The sequence below is a fragment of the Mustela putorius genome, unplaced genomic scaffold (genome assembly GCF_011764305.1).
Source record: "Mustela putorius furo isolate JIRA1106 unplaced genomic scaffold, ASM1176430v1.1 tig00000127_pilon_pilon_pilon, whole genome shotgun sequence".
NCBI classification, from domain to species: Eukaryota; Metazoa; Chordata; class Mammalia; order Carnivora; family Mustelidae; genus Mustela; species Mustela putorius.
Window position 1 is genome coordinate 1,355,355 of NW_025421288.1, and position 25,299 is coordinate 1,380,653.

At 37.2% G+C, this 25,299-nt stretch overlaps 1 protein-coding gene and 1 pseudogene across 1 annotated transcript; both read left to right on the forward strand.

The window, feature by feature from the left end:
• The first annotated feature begins 1,703 nt into the window (after positions 1-1,703).
• LOC123388353 (olfactory receptor 4A15-like) lies at positions 1,704-2,621 on the forward strand. The gene has a single exon (XM_045067935.1). It carries the CDS (start codon positions 1,704-1,706, stop codon positions 2,619-2,621), a length of 918 nt encoding a protein of 305 aa, XP_044923870.1.
• Positions 2,622-17,597: 14,976 nt separating this feature from the next.
• LOC101692631 lies at positions 17,598-18,564 on the forward strand (annotated as a pseudogene).
• The last annotated feature ends 6,735 nt before the right edge of the window (positions 18,565-25,299 follow it).

Sequence of the window (25,299 nt, forward strand, 5' to 3'; positions counted from 1 at the left end):
GAATTTAATTAGGGAAGAAAGACTTGTGGAGATGCACCAATGGAATGACTCAATAGCACTTGTTGTGGTTGAAATGAAGATCAAGTGTTTACAGACCTTTATCTTGACCTCAGAGAGTATTTGGATCCATGCTCATATGACTGGCTTTTTCAGGAATCAAATGATGGACTCAGAACTTAGTGAAGTGTCTAGGTGAAATTATTCTCCATCATTCAGGGAATCCAAACATTAACTATGCTTTGTGCAGACAGACCAGTATAAATTATTGAGAAGTGACAGTCATAAAGACTATTTCACTATTTTGCTTATATTTCCATGAAAAATAAGCCACACATTCTTTATTTAAACAATTCACAACTTTCTCTCCGAAAGGTTTTTTTTTTTCCTGTTTTTTTGTTTGTTTGTTTTTGTATTTGTGTTTTTGAGGGGCCTCAAGAGATTGGTTTAACACTTGTTATTACAGCAAATTATGCTGATAATGAAAATTTTGGTTCTCTTTGTTCAAGCCAATGTTCAGACCTGTTAAGATTACAGGGCCTTCATACCCATTTGAAAATCCGAGAAATTTAAGAGGTAACCTTTTTCTGAAAGACTGAAATGAATAAGACTTTCTGCAAAAATAGAAAACATTGTTCACATGGAAAGAGTTCAAGGTGCTGTGATGATGCATGTGTTTTCTTGATCTGGGTGCGCAGAGATGGTATCAGTGCACAAAAGAGAAGGGAGAAGGGACTGCAACCTTGAACTGAAAGATGTTTCAGCATGCAGGTAACCCAGGAACTGTAATTAGTTGTAAGATTCCAAAGTAGACTTTATGTTTTACATCTTGGTGGTGCTGGGATTTAGTCTTTTAAAAGTTCTGCAGTGTGAATCTGATAATCAGCTATATTAGGGATTCTTTATGGTTATTAGAATATATGGGAATGAGCTCAGTTCTGTAATACTCTTTTTGGCTCTTGAAGAATCCAAGGTCACACTTTCATAATCAAGCTCTTACTTCAGCTATCATGTTTCTGTTTACCGATGAGTTTCACCCTCATAACATATGTCTGTTGGTTATTCCTATAAATGCTTCTTTATATGATTTACCCATTTGCCATTGGTTTCTTTTTCTTCTATATTTTATTTGCTTAGAGGTCTGTGTCTATTTTGATAATAACTCTGTGTATGTCCTCTAAAATGCAAGTCTTTTCCCCCATCTACTTTTATCTATTGATGTCATGGTATCTTTTTAAAGTCCTTGAGATGTTTTGATATCATAAAATGTATCAATTTCATTTATGAGTTAGAAAGTCATCTCTTGTGTTAGCTGGGAAGTAGATACAAATCGTGCTGTAGTTTTTCATTAAAACAACATATTTAAAAATTTTTATATGAAAAATTCACTACATGTACAATTTTACTAGCTTCCAGTTAGAAAGTTGACTGTGCTCCTCCATTTATTTATTACTGTGTCCTTTCCCCAAAACGTCTTTAGTGACTTATCTCTGCCCAAGTCAGCAAGACTGGTGAGGTTAGGGAGAATGTTTTCATCCACCTTGTATTCTTGTAATTTCTGAAAGTACAGTGATATAAGGAACTATAATGCCTATTATGCAAATGAATAAACAGATTGTGTTAGATTTTCAGGAAGTCATGAGTAATCATTACATTTATAGCTAATTTTGTCTTGAACTGTGAAATAAGGAGATACAAAAGAACATATGGAAAACAGGAACAATGTGACTGAGTTTGTCCTCTTGGGGCTCACCCAGAACCTCCAAGGTCAGAAAATACTATTTGTTGTGTTCTTGATCATCTACATTGTGACGATGGTGGACAACCTACTCATTGTGGTGACTGTGGTGGTCAGTCCATCCCTCGATGCCCCTATGTACTTCTTCCTTGGTTACTTATCTTTTATGGATGCTGTTTATTCTACTACAGTTACTCCAAATATGATTATAGACTTACTCTATGAGAAGAAAACCATTTCCTTCCAAGCTTGCATGTCCCAGCTCTTTATAGGGCACTTATTTGGTGGTGCTGAGATTTTGCTCCTGGTGGTCATGGCCTATGACCGCTATGTGGCCATCTGCAAACCTTTGCATTATTTGACAATCATGAATCAAAGGATGTGTGTTCTATTGCTGCTGTTGGCCTGGGTTGGAGGTTTTCTGCATGCTATTGTTAAACTTCTCTCGGTTTACAAGCTTCCCTTCTGTGGTCCCAATGTCATCGACCACTTCATCTGTGACATGTATCCCTTATTAAAACTTGCCTGCACTGACACCTACATTATTGCCCTCACTGTAGTTGCCAATGATGGGACAATCAGTGTGGGCATATTTACAATCTTACTCATTTCCTATGGGGTCATTCTGCACTCCCTGAAGACTCTTAGTCAGGAAGGGAGGCGCAAAGCCTTATCCACTTGTGGCTCTCACATTACCGTGGTGGTCCTCTTCTTTGTCCCTTGCATTTTTATGTATGTGAGACCTCCTTTCACCTTACCCATTGATAAATTCTTGACTGTGTTTTACACAGTTATCACCCCTATGTTAAACCCTCTGATCTATACTCTGAGAAATGGAGAGATGAAAAATGCCATGAAAAAGCTGTGGACCAGAAGAAGAAAATGATGCTGAAGAGAAATTGTCACCTTTTTTCAATGAAGAGTTGTTCCATCAAGGAAAGGATTATTTATTTGTAATGAATTTCTCCTCAGGTTTAATGAACTTGTATATGACGAAATCATTTAAGGTGTATACTTTTCAATGATCAAAATAGATTTCAAAAATTTTCAAAAATTGGTAGGAAAATAGTTCTGTAGCTTTTGGCCATAAGACGTTTTTCTTGAAACGATGGGTTTCGGTTCTATGTGATTAGTTATTCTATAGTTAATACTGTACCTTTATTTTCATTACTGGACAATTTTCACTTGCTTGTCTTTTGCCCAATCGTTCTATTTCAGAATTAATAGTGCTCATTACATATTTTTGAGAATCATTTTAAGAAATGGGACATAAACCCTTGGTTCACCCCTGCCTTACAAAGTCAACTCCTATTAATACTTGAGGTATATGTCTTATTTTTTTATTTGTAAGATATTTAATTGTATAATTTTGTTCATTGCATAGCACATAAGATTGAAAAGGAATGCTGCTTCCAAGTTATCATATTAATCATAAAGAAGTTACGTGAAGAAAAAAACCTAAATGAAAGACATAGATATAATAAGTTAAATTCACTTATTCTTCTGAGTAGGAAATCCTATTATCTCCTCATGTGGAGAAGCATTGTTTGGGCTATATTTTCACTGAGCTGGCCCATTAACATTCCCTGAGCATTTAGAATATCTGATAATATCTCTGTCATTTTTTTAGTATCCCCATTTCTTCTTTTCTTATAGTGATTCATAGTATTTTTTAGGGATCTAGGCCCTTCCTTTCATATGTGGAATTACCATAATGCATAACTCATGACCTTCAAATATGCAATATGGAACCTGACCAGATATTTTGGATGACATCATCGGTAAGAAAGATTCTGACAACACGGCAAGCCATTCTTAACTCTGCTGTGGATGGAATACAGATTGTTTGGCAACAAAGAGGCCATTATATATATTGATTTCCTTAATGGAGACCTCTTTCATAAGCATCTCTCTCTCTGAATGAGGTTTGAAAGAAAATATTATTGGCCTCTAAAAGTGTAGGAAGCATGCAGTAAATGAAACTCCGGCCTTTGGCTCCCTTGTTTAGTCTGGATTCATGAGATACGCAGGCTATGGGGAATGGAGTCTTTCACTGGTAAGTCAGTGTATGAAAAACTCTGTATCCCAGTTTTTAATCCCAGTTAGTATTACCTAGAGATACTTTATGTCATGTCAAAGTCTTCCCAAACATGACATTATTCATTAAATGAGAGTAAACATTTTATTTTATCAGAAGTTGTATAATGAAGTCATCATCTTTTGGTTGTTGCTGTAGACTCAATATATGTATTCCCCCTAAAATTCAGGAGTTAAATCCTATATAGTACATGGTATTTAGAGGTGGAGAGTTTGGGAGGTGATTAGGTTATGAAGGCAGAGCTCTCATGAATGGGTCTAGTGTCTCTTTAAAAAGAGGTACCACAGGAATGCCTGGGTGGTTCAGTCTGTTAAGGGTCTGCCTTCAGCTCAGATCCTGACTGCAGGGCCCTGGGACTGAGTCCTTCATGGAACTCACTTCTCTTCTCTCTCTGCCCCTTTCTTTGTCTCTCATTAATAAATAAATGAAATCTTAAAAAAAAAAAAAGATAAAAAGAGATAACCCGGGGTGCCTGGATGGCTCAGGGGGATTCTGAGTCTTTTTCTTAGTGCCATGTGTATTTAAAATAACCGATATTTTTGAAATCCCCCCCAAGCCCCCCAAAAACTGCTAGGCATTATTTCATTCTTCAAAACGTACATTTAAGTAGACTCAAAAAGGGAAAACAATGTACATGAATTTAAGATTTCCAGGTCAATTACATTTATTTGACAACAATTAACTCTATAAAAGTTGTACAGAAGTTACCTGTGTAACAACTGGGTTCCAAGGCCATGATCCCAGGCTGGGTTTGAGCCCCACATCAGCTCCCAGCTCAGCAGGGGAGCCTCCTTCTCTGTCTACCTGCTGTTCTGTTTGCTTATTCTCTCTCTATCTCTCTGTCAAACAAATAAGTAAAATCTTTAAAAAATAAGTAAAAACAGACACCACAGACCTCACTTGCTTTTTTTTTTTTTTTTTTGGCATATGAGGAAACAGAAAAAAGATCGTAATCTATGAACTAGGAAGCAGGCTCTCACCAGATGGTAGTATCTGCAAGTGTCTTGATCTTGGACTTCCCAGACCACAGAACTATGAAAAATAAATGATGCTAAAGCCAGTCTATGGTATTCTCTAATAGCAACCCAAATGGACTTAGATAGACATTTATTAATTTCCAAATTTATAGTTATTTCAAGTATTGAGACAAAATCCTGGTCAATTGTCTATGTTCATCAGTCTGTAAATTACTTTAAGCTAGAGAATGTTACTTAATTGTCTTTGTAATCTGTATTTGCACAATGTCTGGCACATAGAATCCATTCCATGAACTTTGTCAGTTAATTGCATTCTCAAATTCTTGAACTACTGGAGTGAGAATTTTGAGTTTTTCTTCATTATATATATTTGCAACAAATATTTCTTCTTTGATATTTGCTACAATATGTTGTTTTACTATAATTATGGGTGTTTTATATAAAGATGTCATCTTTTAATATTCTTTTATTTTTATTTTTAAAATATTTTTAATATTCTTTTACTTTAATTTCTTTTACTTTGATTCCTTCTAGAACATCACTTGGAAAATGTCATTTACTGTCATTCAGTGAACTTATAAATTTTAATATCTTTTTAAAAAATAACTCCCCCCAAAGTTTTCTTTTTTTTTTTTAAAGATTTTATTTATTTATTTGACAGACAGAAATCACAAGTAGACAGAGAGGCAGGCAGAGAGAGGGGGAAGCAGGCTCCCCACTGAGCAGAGAGCCCAATGTGGGGCTCGATCCCAGGACCCTGAGATCATGACCTGAACTGAAGGCAGAGGCTTTAACCCACTGGGCCACCCAGGTGCCCCCCAAAGTTTTCTTTTTAAATGATCTAGGATTTTTTTTTTTGTTTGTGATGAGGATATATCTAAGCTTGTTTTCCCCAACAGGAAAAATAATCGGCCAAAGTTATTAATTTCAGTAATAATTTAAAATTTTTCTATTTAACATGTCAAATTTTATTCAATTAATATGTTTGATAAGGGGTCATTTCCTCTCCTCTTCTGCTGTCTCTCCCTCGCCTCCTCCTCCTCTTCCTTTTTCTTGGTGTATTTCCCTATGACTAACATTCTATGTCAGTTGCCAAGGATTTTAACCTGTATTATACCGGGTAGGGACAATCTCTTTTAATTATTCAGCCTTTTGAAGTTTCTTGCAATTTCTAAATATTAATTTTTCCTGAGAAACATTAGGATTATTTTGTGATGTTGAAATCCTCCCATAAAACTATATTTAGTTTTGTATGACACTCCACATTGATTTTTTGGGAAACTGGCATGTTTTCATATCTTGTTTTCCCATCCAGAGTGAGACATAAATTGTGAGGGCTAGATCAGTGTCTCAATAAAAATTGCAATCATTTCCAGAGAGTGTATAAACCTTGCCTATTGGTTTCCTTATTTAAGAAGAAGCTTGTCTTATTTACATTTGATTCACATTTTCAATGAGCTAATTAGAAAGGGCTCCAAGTCTTTTGCTGGCATGAGTTAGAGCACATTTTTCATAGGCATTGGTATATGTTTGTAGACAAATGTTCATAAGCCTACACTCGACAATACACAAGTATGTATCCAACCACAGAGATCTGTATCTGACCTCATGTAGCTCTGTATAATCACATGTAGGTACATAGTCAATGATCTGTAGGTCTGTATCCCACTTCATATATGTGTGTATATGTGAACATACAGAGGTCTTTATCTGACAACCAAGGGAGAGTATTTGACTACCCATAGAAATACATATCTTATATATGTGTATATTTGTGATCATACACAAGCCTGTATTTATCTACACACAGGGCTTTTTTATACACAGGTTTGTATCTGAGTGATATGAATTTATTGAGCATTTGATTGAACAATTCTTCTTTTCCGTGTAGCATGGACTGAGGTTCTTCTCTGATATTTAGCTGATAAGGGGTTTTCGGTAGTGTTTAAGATGACTTTACTCATGTGAGCTGTGCCTTGGCAGGGATGGTGAGAAAGTTGGGATATTTTGGCTTCTTCTCTTTCCCCATATAGTCTATCTCTCCAGTAAGTATGTGAGACTTGTAAAATGGAAGTTCAGGGTTTCTAGAAGGAAGACACAGACGGGATTAGGCCAGGTAAGGTCTCACCCCATCCTGACATGGTCTTGAAGTTCAGGATCTCAAGTTCTAAATCCAGACTGCTTCTGCACCAAAAGGAAAGACAATTTGTGGAATTAAAAAAATATATATTTAGGGTATGTATTCAAAGATGGCGGAGAAGTAGCAAGCTGAGACTGCTTCAGCTTGCCAGAGATCAGCTAGATAGCTTATCTAAAGATTGCAAACACCTGAAAATCCATCGGCAGATCGAAGAGAAGAAGAACAGCAATTCTGGAAACAGAAAAACAACCACTTTCTGAAAGGTAGGACCGGCGGAGAAGTGAATCCAAAGCGACGGGAAGATAGACCCCGGGGGGAGGGGCCGGCTCCCGGCAAGCGGCGGAGCAACCGCGCACAAAATCAGGACTTTTAAAAGTCTGTTCCGCTGAGGGACATCGCTCCAGAGGCTAAACCGGGGCGAAGCCCACGCGGGGTCAGCGTGGCCTCAGGTCCCGCAGGGTCACAGAAGGATCGGTGGTGTCTGAGTGTCACAGAGCTTGCGGGTATTGGAACGGGAAAGCCAGCTACAGAGACAGAGCCAACAGTAAGCTCACAGCTCGGTGTTACCTTGAACCGGTCGCAGGCTCGATGAGCTCGGAGCGCGGCCGGAGGTCAGGGAGACGGGAGTAACTGGGTGCTGTTCTCTGAGGGCGCACTGAGGAGTGGGGCCCTGGGCTCTTGGCTCCTCCGGGCCAGAGACCAGGAGGCCGCCATTTGTATTCCCGTCCTCCGGAACTCTACGGAAAGCGCTCAGGGAACAAAAGCTCCTGAAAGCAAACCCGAGCGGATTACTCACCCCGGCCCCGGGTAAGGGCAGTGTAATTCCGCCTGGGGCAAAGACACTTGAGAATCACTACAACAGGCCCCTCCCCCAGAAGATCAACAAGAAACCCAGCCAAGACCAAGTTCACCTACCAAGGAGTGCGGTTTCAATACCAAGGAGAGCAGCAGAATTCCAGAGGAGGAGAAAGCCAAGCACGGAACTCATGGCTTTTTTCCTGTGATTTTTTTTAGTCTTGCAGTTAATTTAATTTTTTCTTTTTCATTTTTTGTTTTTTTTTTTTCTTCTCGCCTTCGGGTAAATATTTTTTTTAATTGTTACCTTTTTCTTTTTTAATGATTTTTTACTAGTTTATCTAATATATATATTTTTTTCATTTTTACATTTTTCTTAGGTGTTTTCTTTTTTAAAAAATTCTTTTCTTTTCTTTTTTTTTTCTTTATTCTTTTTTTTTTTTCTTTCTTCCTTTTTGAACCTCTTTTTATCCCCTTTCTCCCCACTCACGATTTTGGATCTCTTCTAATTTGGTTAAAGCATATTTTCCTGGGGTTGTTGCCACCCTTTTAGTATTTTACTTGCCCCTTCATTTACTCTTATCTGGACAAAATGACAAGAGGGAAAAATTCAACACAAAAAAAAAAGAACAAGAGGCAGTACCGAAGGCTAGTGACCTAATCAATACAGACATCGGTAATATGTCAGATCTAGAGTTCAGAATGACAATTCTCAAGGTTCTAGCCGGGCTCGAAAAAGGCATGGAAGATATTAGAGAAACCCTCTCGAGAGATATAAAAGCCCTTTCTGGAGAAATAAAAGAACTAAAATCTAACCAAGTTGAAATCAACAAAGCTATTAATGAGGTACAATCAAAAATGGAGGCTCTCACTGCTAGGATAAATGAGGCAGAAGAAAGAATTAGTGATATAAAGACCAAATGACAGAGAATAAAGAAGCTGAGCAAAAGAGGGACAAACAGCTACTGGACCACGAGGGGAGAATTCGAGAGCTAAGGAACACCATAAGACGAAACAACATTAGAATAATTGGGATTCCAGAAGAAGAAGAAAGAGAGAGGGGAGCAGAAGGTATACTGGAGAGAATTATTGGGGAGAATTTCCCCAATATGGCAAAGGGAACGAGCATCAAAATTCAGGAGGTTCAGAGAACGCCCCTCAAAATCAATAAGAATAGGCCCACACCCCGTCACCTAATAGTGAAATTTACAAGTCTCAATGACAAAGAGAAAATCCTGAAAGCAGCCCAGGAAAAGAAGTCTGTAACATACAATGGTAAAAATATTAGATTGGCAGCTGACTTATCCACAGAGACCTGGCAGGCCAGAAAGAGCTGGCATGATATTTTCAGAGCACTAAACGAGAAAAACATGCAGCCAGGAATACTATATCCAGCTAGGCTATCATTGAAAATAGAAGGAGAGATTAAAAGCTTCCAGGACAAACAACAACTGAAAGAATTTGCAAATACCAAACCAGCTCTACAGGAAATATTGAAAGGGGTCCTCTAAGCAAAGAGAGAGCCTACAAGTGGTAGATCAGAAAGGAACAGAGACCATATACAGTAACAGTAACCTTACAGGCAATACAATGGCACTAAATTCATATCTCTCAATAGTTACCCTGAATGTGAATGGGCTAAATGCCCCTGTCAAAAGACACAGGGTATCAGAATGGATAAAAAAACAAAACCCATCTATATGTTGCCTCCAAGAAACTCATTTTAAGCCCGAAGACACCTCCAGATTTAAAGTGAGGGGGTGGAAAAGAATTTACCATGCTAATGGAAATCAGAAGAAAGCAGGAGTGGCAATCCTTATATCAGATCAATTAGATTTTAAGCCAAAGACTATAATAAGAGATGAGGAAGGACACTATATCATACTCAAAGGGTCTGTCCAACAAGAAGATTTAACAATTTTAAATATCTATGCCCCCAACGTGGGAGCAGCCAACTATATAAACCACTTAATAACAAAATCAAAGAAACACATCAACAATAATACAATAATAGTAGGGGACTTTAACACTCCCCTCACTGAAATGGACAGGTCATCCAAGCAAAAGATCAGCAAGGAAATAAAGGCCTTAAACGACACACTGGACCAGATGGACATCACAGATATATTTAGAATATTTCATCCCAAAGCAACAGAATACACATTCTTCTCTAGTGCACATGGAACATTCTCCAGAATAGATCACATCCTCGGTCCTAAATCAGGACTCAACCGGTATCAAAAGATTGGGATCATTCCGTGCATATTTTCAGACCACAATTCTCTAAAGCTAGAACTCAACCACAAAAGGAAGTTTGGCAAGAACCCAAATACATGGAGACTAAACTGTATCCTTCTAAAGAATGAATGGGTCAAACGGGAAATTAAAGAAGAATTGAAAAAAATCATGGAAACAAATGATAATGAAAATACAATGGTTCAAAATCTGTGGGACACAACAAAGGCAGTCCTGAGAGGAAAATATATAGCGGTACAAGCCTTTCTCAAGAAACAAGAAAGGTCTCAGGTACACAACCTAACCCTACACCTAAAGGAGCTGGAGAAAGAACAAGAAAGAAACCCTAAACCCAGCAGGAGAAGAGAAATCATAAAGATCAGAGCAGAAATCAATGAAATAGAAACCAAAAAAACAATAGAACAAATCAAGGAAACTAGGAGCTGGTTCTTTGAAAGAATTAATAAAATTGATAAACCCCTGGCCCGACTTATCTAAAAGAAAAGAGAAAGGACCCAAATAAATAAAATCATGAATGAAAGAGGAGAGATCACAACTAACACCAAAGAAATACAAACTATTATAAGAACATACTATGAGCAACTCTACGCCAATAAATTTGACAATCTGGTAGAAATGGATGCATTCCTAGAAACATATAAACTACCACAACTGACCCAGGAAGAAATGGAAAGCCTGAACAGACCCATAACCAGTAAGGATATTGAAACAGTCATTAAAAATCTCCAAACAAACAAAAGCCCAGGGCCAGACAGCTTCCCAGGGGAATTCTACCAAACATTTAAAGAAGAACTAATTCCTATTCTCCTGAAACTGTTCCAAAAAATAGAAAAGGAAGGAAAACTTCCAAACTCATTTTATGAGGCCAGCATCACCTTGATCCCAAAACCAGACAAGGATCGCACCAAAAAAGAGAGCTATAGACCAATATCCTTGATGAACACAGATGCGAAAATACTCAACAAAATACTAGCCAATAGGATTCAACAGTACATTAAAAAGATTATTCACCACGACCAAGTGGGATTTATTCCAGGGCTGCAAGGTTGGTTCAACATCCGCAAATCAGTCAATGTGATACAACACATCAATAAAAGAAAGAACAAGAACCATATGATCCCCTCAATAGATGCTGAAAAAGCATTTGACAAAGTACAGCATCCCTTCCTGATCAAAACTCTTCAAAGTGTAGGGATAGAGGGCACATACCTCAATATCATCAAAGCGATCTACGAAAAACCCACCGCAAATATCATTCTCAATGGAGAAAAACTGAAAGCTTTTCCGCTAAGGTCAGGAACACGGCAGGGATGTCCATTATCACCACTGCTATTCAACATAGTACTAGAGGTCCTAGCCTCAGCAATCAGACAACAAAAGGAAATTAAAGGCATCCAAATCGGCAAAGAAGAAGTCAAATTATCACTCTTCGCAGATGATATGATACTATATGTGGAAAACCCAAAAGACTCCACTCCAAAACTGCTAGAACTTATACAGGAATTCAGTAAAGTGTCAGGATATAAAATCAATGCACAGAAATCAGTTGCATTTCTCTACACCAACAGCAAGACAGAAGAAAGAGATATTAAGGGGTCAATCCCATTTACAACTGCATCCAAAACCATAAGATACCTAGGAATAAACCTAACCAAAGAGACACAGAATCTATACTCAGAAAACTATAAAGTACTCATGAAAGAAATTGAGGAAGACACAAAGAAATGGAAAAATGTTCCATGCTCCTGGATTGGAAGAATAAATATTGTGAAAATGTCTATGCTACCTAAAGCAATCTACACATTTAATGCAATTCCTATCAAAGTACCATCCATCTTTTTCAAAGAAATGGAACAAATAATGCTAAAATTTATATGGAACCAGAAAAGACCTCGAATAGCCAAAGGGATATTGAAAAAGAAAGCCAACGTTGGTGGCATCACAATTCCGGACTTCAAGCTCTATTACAAATCTGTCATCATCAAGACAGCATGGTACTGGCACAAAAACTGACACATAGATCAATGGAACAGAATAGAGAGCCCAGAAATAGACCCTCAACTCTATGGTCAACTAATCTTCGACAAAGCAGGAAAGAATGTCCAATGGAAAAAAGACAGCCTCTTCAATAAATGGTGCTGGGAAAATTGGACAGCCACATGCAGAAAAATGAAATTGGACCATTTCCTTACACCACACACAAAAAGTAGTTCATCTGTTTTATCTATACTCACAAACTGTGACTTCAGAATGGAAAGCCTTAAGCTATGAACACTTATGGGCTGGATTTACTTTAATCGCTCTTTGCAAACTATCAAAATTTAAGTGTCTGCCTAATGCAGGTCATGAGCTTAACAACTATAAATGTGTGTTTGTATTTTAGGGATGTGCTCTTAGGCAGAGGAAGTTGAAAACTAGCTGGTATGTCTAAGATGGTTTTAGAGCGATTTTGATGTTTTCTTTCTTTTGTACAACTCTGTTTGTGTGTGTGTATATACCATGCACACACATGTGTACATATGTATATGGATATATATTACATATATTTCTTCTTTCTTCTGGTGTCACATTCCTTTAACTTTGATTTTTCTACTAATCACTTTGAAAAAGGTGCCTTTATTTCTATTTTAATTAATGATATTTCAAATGTTTGGCTTTCATTTGTAATGTAAAGTTGAATTAGATTTAAAAATAGTTTTCTTCATATAAACACACACATTTATTTATGAGCATCTCTGTCTACAGGGGAGTGTTGTTGTTGGTGCAGAAGGTGATGGTGATGATTTGCTCTGGGATGGGGTCGTGAAATCAGGAAAGGTTGTTCAGTGATTCAGCCCCCTCCTCACAAAACATTCCAGGAGAACATAAAGTTTTGTATCTTTAGTGTTACAGGAATCTCCAACCCAGAAAGGTGTTATTGAAAATAATTCCAGCTCCACTCATCGCTCAAGGAAGGCAACAGGTGTTGTGCATAATCAATGAACCTTGGAACACTGATAAAAACAAAATAAAATCAGTATGTTAAAAAAACAAACAAATGAATTAAGAAGACTTACTGACAAAAACAATCTTTTTAAAGCCATTAATTAGAGGCACATTTTATTAATGATGCATATGGATATAGATATTCTGAGAAACACAGAGCTATTGATTGCTCAGTAAAAATGACATCCAGGGGCATCCTGAAACACAATGCTAACACTTCTTCCAGTCCAGGATTTTACTGAAGAAATTATTAGGCACTACAAGAAAATTAGGAACATGAATTAGCTGTAATGTCAGCTTCTTAGATTCAAATCCAAGTTCTATCACTTATGAACTGTATACCCTTAAGCAAGTTAATTATTCTGCTTTTGCTCAGCCATCATATATGTCTAAATGTAGCCAGACAGAATTAAATGAGAAAATGTGGAACAAGTACTAGCAAAATGTCTAGGACATAGCACATACTAAATAATTTGATTATTATTTTGACAGGATATCTGTGTATAGATTCTCTCGACATCAATATTACATTGCATAAATTCATGCAGTCAGTTTACTTTAGCTTCATCTGGAAACCAATAATATATTTATTGTGTAGGTCCTCAATGAAATTCTATGAATAAATGATTAAATGCATGAGATATGATTTTTTATCTTATTACTTGGTTACTGTAATCAAGATCGATACTATCTAGTGTGAGTATGGCTGTGGGGAAAACTACACTTTAAAACACTATTGAGAATGAAGGATGTTTTAGGATTTGGGGAGAGCAAAGTTACACAACCCATGGAAGTTTAACATATACATATTTTAGATTTGATGTTGCTATTTCTAGGAGTTTTCTAGGGCAGAAATATTCAAACAATTCAGTAAGAATTTCTGTGAAGTGATGTGCGTTGTATCATTGTATGTAAGAGAGAATACTAGAAATAGCTTAAATGTCAAGCAAAAATGTACCGGTTTAATGAATCGTGGTACAACCATAAAGGAGAAGAATCTGTAGAAATTAAAGGTGTGGGAAAATCTGTAACTGCTGATAAATAATCTCCATACAAACTATTGAAGTTCCATGAATGTTATTATATTTTATGTGCTTGTATATAGAGTAAAACACATAAGTGATTGCACACATTCAATATACCTAAACTTCCTTGGAGCTCTTGGGTGGCTCAGTGGGTTAAAGCCTCTGCTATCGGCTCAGGTCATGATCCCAGGTCCTGGGATCAAGCCCTGCGTTGGGCTCTCTGTTCAGCGGGGAGCCTGCTTCCCTTCCTCTCTCTCTGCCTGCCTCTCTGCCTACTTGTGATCTCTGTCTGTCAAATAAATAAATAAAATCTTTAAAAAGTATATACCTAAACTTCCAGAGGCACATCTGAAGAGCATGCCCTAAACTGTCAGTATAGGGTCAATAGGGCTTATGGTTGGGAGTGGTCCTTTCCCTTTAAATTTTCTACCACTCTATCTACCACACAAAATATTTCCCAAGGGAATATGGTCTCCCGCTTGTATTTTATAAAAATTAAAGTGAGTATTTAGGATAAGCGTATGTATACATACAATAAAATCTAAACGCATTTACTAGAAAACATATGTAAAAACATGAGGCCAAGGCAAAGGATCTGTTTTAAAACTAGTTTGTGGTCAGTAGCCTTAACCTCATTCTAGGAAAAGAGATGGAGAGATACTGATCTAAGACTTTTACATTTATAAAATCACTTAATCCTTACATTACCTTCCCATTTTTTAGAAAATGAAACTGAGGCACAGACAGATTATCTGGCCTATTCTGTGTTCTCAGAAGTGAGAAGTGAGTGTAGTGTGGAAAATCAGGAGTTTTGTATAGATCTTTATGATTGTAGCCTTACTATCTGTTCCCAGTTGAACTGCAGACAGCTAGGTTTACTTACTCAAAGCACATTTAACGAGGATGAGTAGGGGTGTATGTGACTTAGTTTTAGGAGATACCACAAATAAAACATTCAATACACATTTGAACTATAGTTTATGTTAATATCTTGTCACATTTTAATGTTTATAAATGTAAATATCAAAACCTAAACTGTAACGCTAGGAGCTTATGATGTTTAATACAACAATTCTGAAAAAAGCAACTAAGATTTAAAGAGAATATGTAACTTCCAGTTAATTACATCCTTGGAAGAAAAATGTAGAATGGATTTCCTGACAGGAGTTTTGTGTGAAATGCAGGCTTGTGTGTTGTCAAAGTCCACGTATTTTGGCTATGAACATTATGTTTTCCCTTTCTTCATGCCTTGCTCATGCTGTTCCCCTTCTTGTTTACTTTCTACATCATACTTTTAGAATTTGTTCTATTCTCATGTCAAGGCTTAGCTCATTTCATCTTCTTTGGATCTATGGACCACATTGATAATTGTACACTTATTGTTTCAGGAGTTCTTATTCTGCTTCCATCTTTACGATAGGGTACTTTCTGTATTTCCCACTCTCTAGGACATGCTATAGAATGGAAATATGCACTGTCTAAGTAATAATTAGAGACTGAACAAATGTAATTCTTTACTTTATGTGAACAGTTTGTTTTAGCAGTGGTATTTCACAGGATCACTGGAAAAAGGAGGCATTTTTATAATATCCGAATGATCTGAAGGCTGTGATTCATCACTGAACTGGAAGTCCAAGGTGTGGCTCTGCTTTGGGGTTTGGTTAAAGCCTGTCAATAAATGGGATATGTGGATATGTGAGCCTGGGTGTTGGAGGAATAGCAGCCAGGCTCTGACAATGGTGATCTCTCATTTCTGAAGGCAGGACTGGTACCACCATTGCCTGGGACCCAAGATTCAGTGCTGCTTTCCTTGGATGATTCAGTTTTGTGGGTTTACTTAAATTAAATTAAATTAAATTAAATGACCTATGTATACACAGCACAACATTAGAAATTTGTGAAAATAAAATAAATTAGCTATCCTTAAGCATCCATATAAGAATATAGAAACAACCAGCAATTAAATAAAAATAAAAGCCTAGGAAGACAATTGAATTATTGCTGATATGCACCCCATATGTTTATTGGAACACATATCCAGGATGGTGGTGGGGAGGAAGTAAGGCAGGAGAGAAGAATGGATTTCTTGACAACAGGTGGCATAGGCAGAGGGAGGAGGAAGTCAGGAGTTTAGAGGAATAGAAAATAATTATGAAAATTTGGTTTGTGTTTCCCAAATATTCTCATGCTCGTACTGCTTTTGATGCTCATGAAAGTATTACGAGGCAGGGTGAATATTTCTTAGAGAGGCTGCAGAAGATGATGGTTAGTAGCTTGTGTTATGAATTTGCTCAAAGACTCACCCAAAGTGCACAGGCTCTCCAAGCATTATCTATCACATCACAGAATCAAGATAATACCATTCCACGTCTCATAAGTCTTTTGTGGGACTTAAAAGAGGAAATCGTGAAGCTCTTAGCATGGTACCCACAAATAATAACTCCACAATACCTACTAACTTAAACCACTATTACACTGTTTTATTTTTGAAGGATTGAAGATTATATTAAGTCAGTAAGTATCGTAAGTGAGACAGAGTGCAAAGTCTGCTTGCTCTGAATCCATGGCCTCTCACTGTACTAGACAGAACAAGGTGTGTGTCCTGGTAGTAAGTAATGGACTTGACGGTTGTGGGAGGAGGCATACAAAAATAATGAGGTTGATATCTATGGACAAAGTCTCGAATGTCTGGCTGAGGTATGTATTAGTGGCCAAAAAAGAACTGTGATGGATTTATAGATTTTAAGACAATGAGCATTACTATTTATTCTAGTGTATTATGCTTTAAAATAGCTTAAGTCCTAAGATGGCTCAAAGAACATCTTATTTGGAAGTGGGAGCATTTCATGCAGGTAGCTCTGAACTGCTGTCTTTGAGAGGGACAGAGTCGCTTAGCTGGCTTTGTTGAACCCCTAACATACCAGTAATCTACCATAAATGCCTCTTCTCCAGATGAGGAAATGGAGGCCCAGAGTGGTGAACAATGTCACAAAACATTCTAGGAGTTAGAGGAATAATTTGAAAACAAACAAACAAAGAAAAACAAAACAAAAACAAACAAAAACAAAAACAAAAAACAGCTCTCCTGATTCTGAGACTATGTTCCTTCTACTTTATTAGAGCTACGAAAGCATTATTGAAGTTCTTGGGCTATAGATTGGGGTTAGCCCATATTGTACACTGTAAACAGTGTCCCGGAAGCTGTGCACTTTGTTTAATGAAAGGGTTAATATGAAGAGCGTGTCTTTGGGTTTTAGAGGAACCTAAGAGGATCTTATTTTATTTTCCCATTTAAAGCAGTGATCTCTCATGCGTTCCCACCAAAGGGCAGACAGCCTTTGCCCAAGTATCCAGAGGCAAGTTTTCTACTGAGCGGTATTTTCACTGTATCATTTGGGATCAATTAAGATGGACCCGTTATGAGATTATACTGTTAGCAGCTGGTTACCATATTAGAGGCTGAAGAAAAAAGCAGGTCAAGAGGGTATGAGACAGAGTGTAAGCACATAGTGATTACTAATTAAAAGCAATATTCTTTTGTAGCTTTTCTATCTCAGAGTGGTGTGCTTATATCAGCCCATAGTAAATGAAGAATCCAAACAACGTGACTGAGTTCATTCTTTTGGGCATTACAGAGAACCCGGAGCTGCGGAAAATACTCTCTGCTGTGTTTCTAATCATGTATGTGTCCACAGTGTTGGGAAACCTACTCATTGTGGTAACTGTGATCACAAGTCAGAGTCTGAGATCACCTATGTATTTCTTCCTTACTTCCTTGTCCTTCATGGATGCCACCTACTCTTCTGTCATTGCCCCCAAGTTAATTGTGGACTCTCTCTCCAAGAGCACTATCATCTCATTAGAAGGCTGCCTGACTCAGCTCTTTGCAGAGCATTTCTTTGGTGGTGTGGGGATCATCCTTCTCATCATGATGGCCTATGACCGCTGTGTGGCCATCTGTAAGCCCCTGCACTATACAACCATCATGAGCTCTCGCGTGTGCTGTCTGCTGCTGGGAGGGGCCGGGTTGGGGGGAGTTTTCCACGCAGCCATACAGCTTCTCTTCATGTATCAAATACCCTTCTGTGGTCCTAATGTCATTGATCACTTTATGTGTGATTTGTTTCCCTTGTTGAAACTGGCCTGCATGGACAACCCACACCCTGGGTCTCTTAGTCATCCTCAACAGTGGGGTGATGTGTGTGACCATCTTCCTTATCCTCATCACCTCCTATGTGGTCATCCTCTGCTCCCTGAGGTCTTGTAGCTCTGAAGGGCGGCGCAAAGCCCTCTCCACCTGTGGCTCCCACCTCACTGTGGTCATCTTGTTCTTTGTGCCATGCATTTTCCTGTATGTGCGGCCTGTGGCCACTTACCCCATAGACAAGGCAATGGCTGTGTCCTTTACCATTGTTGCGCCCATGTTAAATCCATTGATCTACACCCTGAGGAACACAGAGGTAAAAAATGCCATAAGGAAACTAGTGAAACGAGGTACACTGGGTGTCATTGGTTTACAGGCTAAGGACAGATCTTTTTTACAAAGACAATGAGATCCTGCCAGTCCCATTCATTCCAAATCATTGGGCACCCTGCAGCCAATGACATCCTTTAAGTGTGTAAATCAGATTAAGATACTATAATGAAGTTGTTTCCTACCTCTCTAGTACAATTGCTCCATCCCTTTTCTTATAAGACTCTGGGCACCCATTTTTCTTTTTTCTTTTTATTACTTTTCTTTTTTTTTCTTTCTTTCTTTTTCTTTTCTTTTTTTTTTTTTTTAAATAAATAATTCAATTCTGGTTTTCAATAATTCCAGTCCTGGTTCAGAGCTTTTGTTTGTTCTTACTCTGCTTGCTGCTAAACTTCTCTTTCCCAGAGCAATTGCTTGGTTGCCTCCATCTCATTTTTTTTTTCTTTCAATTTTTACCACCTTAAGGTAAAGTTTCCATCTTTTTAAACGAGTGTCTCCTGATGTCTTTCCTTGGGCATTCCCCTTACGTACTCTCTGCCTCTTCATTCCTGGATTCATTCTACATGTCCTCATCTTGACTCATGTCAAAAGAGAAGAAAAAGCCCATGGCAGCATAAATAACTGTTGTTAGTAAAAAAATAGGATTATAATGTTTCTGTTTTAATTATAGAATTATAGAACTGGAAGGATCTTAATGATAGTCTTAGCCTCAAATATTTGTGCCCCATTTAAGAATTTTCCTAGAGTCAAAAGTAGGTCCAAAAGCTCCATCTTCTATAACATAGGTAAGACCTGTTCTTATCATTTGTGTTGAAATTACTTCCTGTCAGTTTGAATACAAATTTCTTCTCTTATCTCTTGTACAGTTCCCCAAATTAATTCACACTACATATCTTTACTCATTAAACATATTATTTCAGAGTTCAGTGCCTGACTTCTTAACAGTAACATCTGAAACAGATTTTATTCTTACTCTCTTTTTAAAGGAACTTGCTTTTACTAATGTTAGCTCATAAGTCATATGATTTTCTCTATATTAGTACTGAAAAATTCAATACATGATTCAATTCAATTCTATGATACAAAGGCAGAGCAAAATAAAGCAAAATAGTGCCTTAGTTTGGAAAAGAATATATTTTTAAAAAATATTTATTTGTTTATTTGACAGATAGAGATCACAAGTAGGCAGAGAGGCAGGCAGAGACGGGTGAGGCAAAGCAGGCTCGCCGCTGAGCAGATAGCCTGATGTGGGGCTCAATCCCAGGACCCTGGGGTCACAATCCTGGGATTACGACCTGAGAAGAGGTTTCAACCCACTGAGCCACCCAGGTGCCCCATGGAGAAGAATATCTTCTTACAAAGCATTTGCAAGCATCAGATTAATGGAGAAACATTAGATGAACTTGCTTCTTATTTCACTGAGAAAAAAAAAAAAAATTAAGCCATCGGAAGAACATTTCCACAGAGTCATGACTATCAATCTACCAGCATCTGTTCAAATATATATCACCTTTCTACCTTCTCCAATAAACACGTTAACCTTGCTCCTATCCAAAGGCAACCAACCTCTTTACAATCTGTGTTCTGAGCCTCACCTCCTTATCACTTACATAAAGGCATCTTTTATTTCACCTATATTTTCCTCACTAATGGATCATTTGCTTCAGCAAAGAAGCAGTCTGTCATTTCTTTTATTTTTAAAATGAAATCTTCCCTTGGTCTTATTTCCTTTATCAGCCACTACTCCATTCCATTGCCTCCTCATTGTAGCTTAACTTAAGAGGTTCTTAAATGCCTGTTTCCGAATTCTTTCTATTCTTCTTTAAACTTTTCCTGGGATACGTCAGTACCTAACACTGAAAATGCTCTTTTCGAGGTCACCAGTGACATCTGTGTCCTATGTTTGAGTAGTCTTTCCTCATTTTTTATTGTATGGACTCTATCTTTAATCTCAGTCAGAAGACTGAAGTATCTTTCTGTGTTCTAATCAGACAATAAGCAAATACAAAAGTACCTCCTCTTTCCCTGAAATTCTAGAACTCCATCAATAATTTACTCTATCTCACCCTGGGTATTTACCTAGGCAGTGGACCTTTGGGAAATTTGGCTGGCTCTTTCCAGTAATTCCTAATTTTGAGACACCATTTTCTATAATGAATTAATAACACTCCTCTACCAGAATGACAAAGTGTATTTTTATTAAAACTGATAAACTGATTCTAAAATTTGTATGTGTATGTAGCTATGTTTGAACATCCTTGGCAATAAAACCAGTGTGAGGGACATAGAGATAGGGGACAGGATCTTCTACAAACCAGACCATACCATAAAGCTTTGCTTTGTAAACATTTTGTTATAGGCCTGTTAAAAAAGAGCTTTAAAGAGTGGAAGAAATGGCCCGAGATTAAGCCATCTATCTTTGGAAACTTGGTATAGATTTTGTAAATTAATAAATGATGAAGGAGGGATTTTAAATCTGAGGGTAGAATGGTTTCTTAGATCAATTCTAGAAAGGCAAATTGCTATTTATCTCCCTCTATTTGATACCCCCATTTCATACATTTCTTTGTGCCTGTCTCTGTCTCTGTCTCTGTCCTCTCTCATTTTTGATTTGTAAGGCTGTTTTTTGAAACTTCACCTAATATTTGCACAAATAACATGTTGTTATATTATCTGTCTCCCCCACCTTCACACTATTATTTCAGTGTTACAGCTCTCATTTCCTCTAACAAAATCAAATAATTAGTGATGAAGAAAATAGGGTGTAAAATAAAGTAGAAGATGTCAAGTGTGGTTTGAAGTAGGGTCCAGAGTTCCAGGATTAATTGCTGGAGTCCTGCTGTTGAGTTATGTGTTTAGAAGATCATCTTCTCTAGGAATAAGTTCCTGGTCAGATGGTTCTTCTGTTCATGAAATCTCTCTAAAATGTCAGTGAAAAGATAATAATACTTGTCCAATAATATCACAGGTGAATAACACTTGTCCCAAAATTCCACAGGTGAAGGTGCTTCTGCAAGTTCATTTTTTTCTGATCAATCACTTCAATTCTGCTTCTTTTTGTCAGATGTGAATAGACATAGAAATAGGTAGGATACAAAAGTGTGTAGAACAAGAGATCCCTGGGTATGGACCCTCTCTGAAGGGACATTGAGCTAAGTCTACGTTTCCCTCAAGCTTCAATCCCAGGGTTACCTAAATTCAGAGTTAGCAGACCTGCCATTCCTTCTCTTAAAGAAAAAAAAAAAAAAGAAAAGAGAAAAATTCCTTTAATCTATACTTCTTTGCACATTATTCGTAGAATGCATTAATCTTTAATAAGCACCTGTTGCTACTCTACTCCCAACACATTACAAGTCCTTGTGGATTCATGTTGTACTTCATCCCAGGACTCAGCTCTTGTATTTGGTAAGCACATGGGGACTTTGCCTTAATTCTGCACAGATATTGTATTCCATCCCAGTGCACAGTTTTCTATTCACTGTAAAGGGAATGGAAAGCATCTTCAAATGGAAACCCAGAAGAATTTGGAAAAAGATAAAAAAGGAAAAAAAAAAACTTCAATTGATTGGAGACATAATAGTTTTGCAAATACTTGACCAAATTAAAGCACGGGAAACTGTGTCTTGAAAAATCATACTGATGGGAAATAGCCAAACCTTGATGAGAACAGAGAAACAGTTCTATAGGGTCATGACCTTTCAGGGGAGCTTTTTAAAATTGAAGTTGGAAATCAAAGAGGAAACTTTTGCCTCTTTACTTTTTTCCTGGAGATCATGTTGAAGATTGATAAGTAGTAGGGAACATTCTCTACCTTGTCAGCCAGAGTTACTCTTCCTCTCCCTCTGACATGTACAAGTAAGTCAGGAACAAAATTCATGTTTTGGGTAAACATTGAAGGGGCTTTTCTCTGTGCAGTATAAGAGATTACCATCACCAGAATTTTCAAGAAACTGACAAATGGTGAGATTTATAATGCACCGTTTTGCATTTTCAGAGAGGATTTTAAAGTGTGAGGTAGTAGTTAAGAAAAATGGTGTTGTCCAGCTACCAAGTTAAGTGCAAGCTTGAGTCTATCACTTAGCTGTGTACCCTTGGGCCAGCTACATAGCTTTTTCACTCTAAATCTTCATTTTTAATATAGATTATATATGAAAAATCTCAAAAGATTTGGAAACAAAATAATTCATGTGGTGTTCACAGGACAGCACTTGACACAATCATATGTGCTCAATAAATAGCAGCTGTTAGAATGCAAACATTTTTTAGAGGGTTAGGAGTACCTAATACATCAAAGCTAATGAAATTAGAACTTATTTAGTTTTTCATCTTCAAGTTAAATCCAAATGCTGATGAAATGCAACATGTACCTATTTTGGTCCTAGTCATGTAATCCTATTTTTTATTCTTTCTTATATTCACATTTATCATTAATCTTCTAATGCTGTCTTTATCATGATATATTGGGTAAAAGGTGAGCTTCTTTGAAGCTGTAAAGAATACTGATGTACAAGAAGGCAATTTCAGTGCTGTTTACTATTTACAGTGTTACTATATATAATACATAATTCTATAGTCCCACAACAAATGCCTAAAAAATGGGACAGAAAAGGACCTTAAGAGTAAACAAGTTTCTTATTCAAGCCACAAAGCAGAGGCTTCTGATTTTAAATATATCCACTTAATCTTCTTTAAGTTCATTTGAGGCCAAAAGTAACATTAGATTTCTGTCTCAGAATATTTCAGGAATATTTAAATGGCTGAATCTTTGCACTGCTTTGGTGCTGGTTGTTGGCGTTTGTCTCTCTTAAAGTGAACTAAATCACTAAGACAATAGGGAAAAAGGAAAGCTCAGGCATCGCTTAGGGAAGACACAGGTGGAAAGAGAGAAAGTTTTTTATTTTAGTTTTTCTTTCAATTCCAGAACTAGTAAGAGTATAAAACATTTATGGGAATCAGCAGAGAAATATTGAAAAAAGAGAAAGGTGAACTAAGAAGCATGTATTTTCCCGATTGTAGCAAATAGAATACGCTTAGTTAGACAGACAAAGAATAAATCTTTTTATTGCTAAAGTAAATAATGATCATGGTAAAAAATACAGTAGATTTTAGGGAGAATAATTAAGAATGGAGTTTTAATCTATTTTTTTGATTAGTAATAACTATATACATATATATATATTTAAAAGACATTCATATGTGGCTAATATGTACTAATAAGTGCATAAAATCTTAAATTTAGCCTGAAATATGATTACAGAATATTACTTACAATGGTGACCATGCTAGTAATTCCTCATATAGTTTTTCTTGTTTGCTTCTTTTTTCCTTAATGTTTGTTTTCCTTAATGTCTCTGCCACAGAGCTAATGGATATGGATATAAGCAAGATGTCAGAGAGAGAATTCAGGAGAGAAATAATAAAGTCAAGAGCTAGACTTGAATAAAGTATTAGTGACAATAGAATCTCTAAGGGCAGAAATGAGATCCAAACGGATTAAAAAATGCTATGAATGAGTTGCAGTCTAGGGCATGTGGGTGGCTCACTGGGTTAAGCCACTGCCTTTGGCTCAGGTCATGATCTCAGGGTCCTGGGATCGAGCCCTGTATGGGGCTCTCTGCTCAGCAGGGTGCCCTCTGCTCAGCAGGGTGCCCTCTGCTCAGCAGGGTGCCCTCTGCTCAGCAGGGTGCCTGCTTCCCCCCCATCTCTCTGCCTGCCTCTCATTCTACTTGTGATCTCACTCTGTCAAATAAATAAACAAAATCTTTACAAAAAAAAAAAAAGAATTAGTTGCATTCTAAACTGGATACCTAACAGCTTGGGTAAATGAAACAGAAAGAGAATCAGTGATCTAGAAGATAAACTAATGGAAAGGAAGTAAGTTGAGGAAAACAGAAATAAGCAATAAGCATCTAGAAACACATGAAGAAAGGGTTGGAGAGATTAATGAAGACATTAAATGTTCCAAAATCAGAATTCTTGGGATTCTCATATAATTTTAAAAATATAAAAGTTAAAACAGGAATTTCTATTATTTTCAGAATGATTGATGCTAGAATTAGTTGTGTGCCAAAATGAATGGGAAGGAAATAGTGGGCAAAGCGGTGAATGGGGAGGGAAATTTCCCAGGTCACAGCCCAGGAAATGGTTCACAGCTCCGTTTACAGCCACGAGGGTCCCTGAGCAATCTCTGGTGCACCTCCAGAGTTATACATTTGTTGTTTTTCTCTTTTCATATGTCATATGTATTAAAGAGTACCGCTATTGAGAAAGGATAGACCTTTGAATATTTGGGAGTGTCTGGGACATGATACACCTATTTATGAAAAGATTATAATTGTTTAACATTTTTAGTTTAAGAAGCTATGTTATGTTATCATGCTAGTTCCACCTACACAAATTAATTATACTGGACACTTGATAAAATGATTCTCAAGCCCCCTCTCCTTTTTTCTGAATAGCTAAGTTTATGGAAAATGATGGTGTTGTGGATTTGAAGACTTTTAGGGGTGTCTGGGTGGTCCATTGGCTTAAGCATCTGACTGTTGCTTTCAACTCAGGTGGTTGATCTAGTGTCTTGAGATCATGCTCTGCCTTCGACTTTGCATTCAGCATGGAGTCTGCTTCCGATTCTCTCTCCCACTCCTCCTGCCCCTCCTGCTCATACTCTCTCTTGAGAATAAATAAATCATCTTAAAAAAAGTAAACTTGATTTTTAATTTTAAATTTCATACCGTTCTGTCCAGTTACTTACTGAAAATAAAAGTCGATCACTTTTGTATGTTCACATCTTGGTTTTAAGATTATATTAACACAT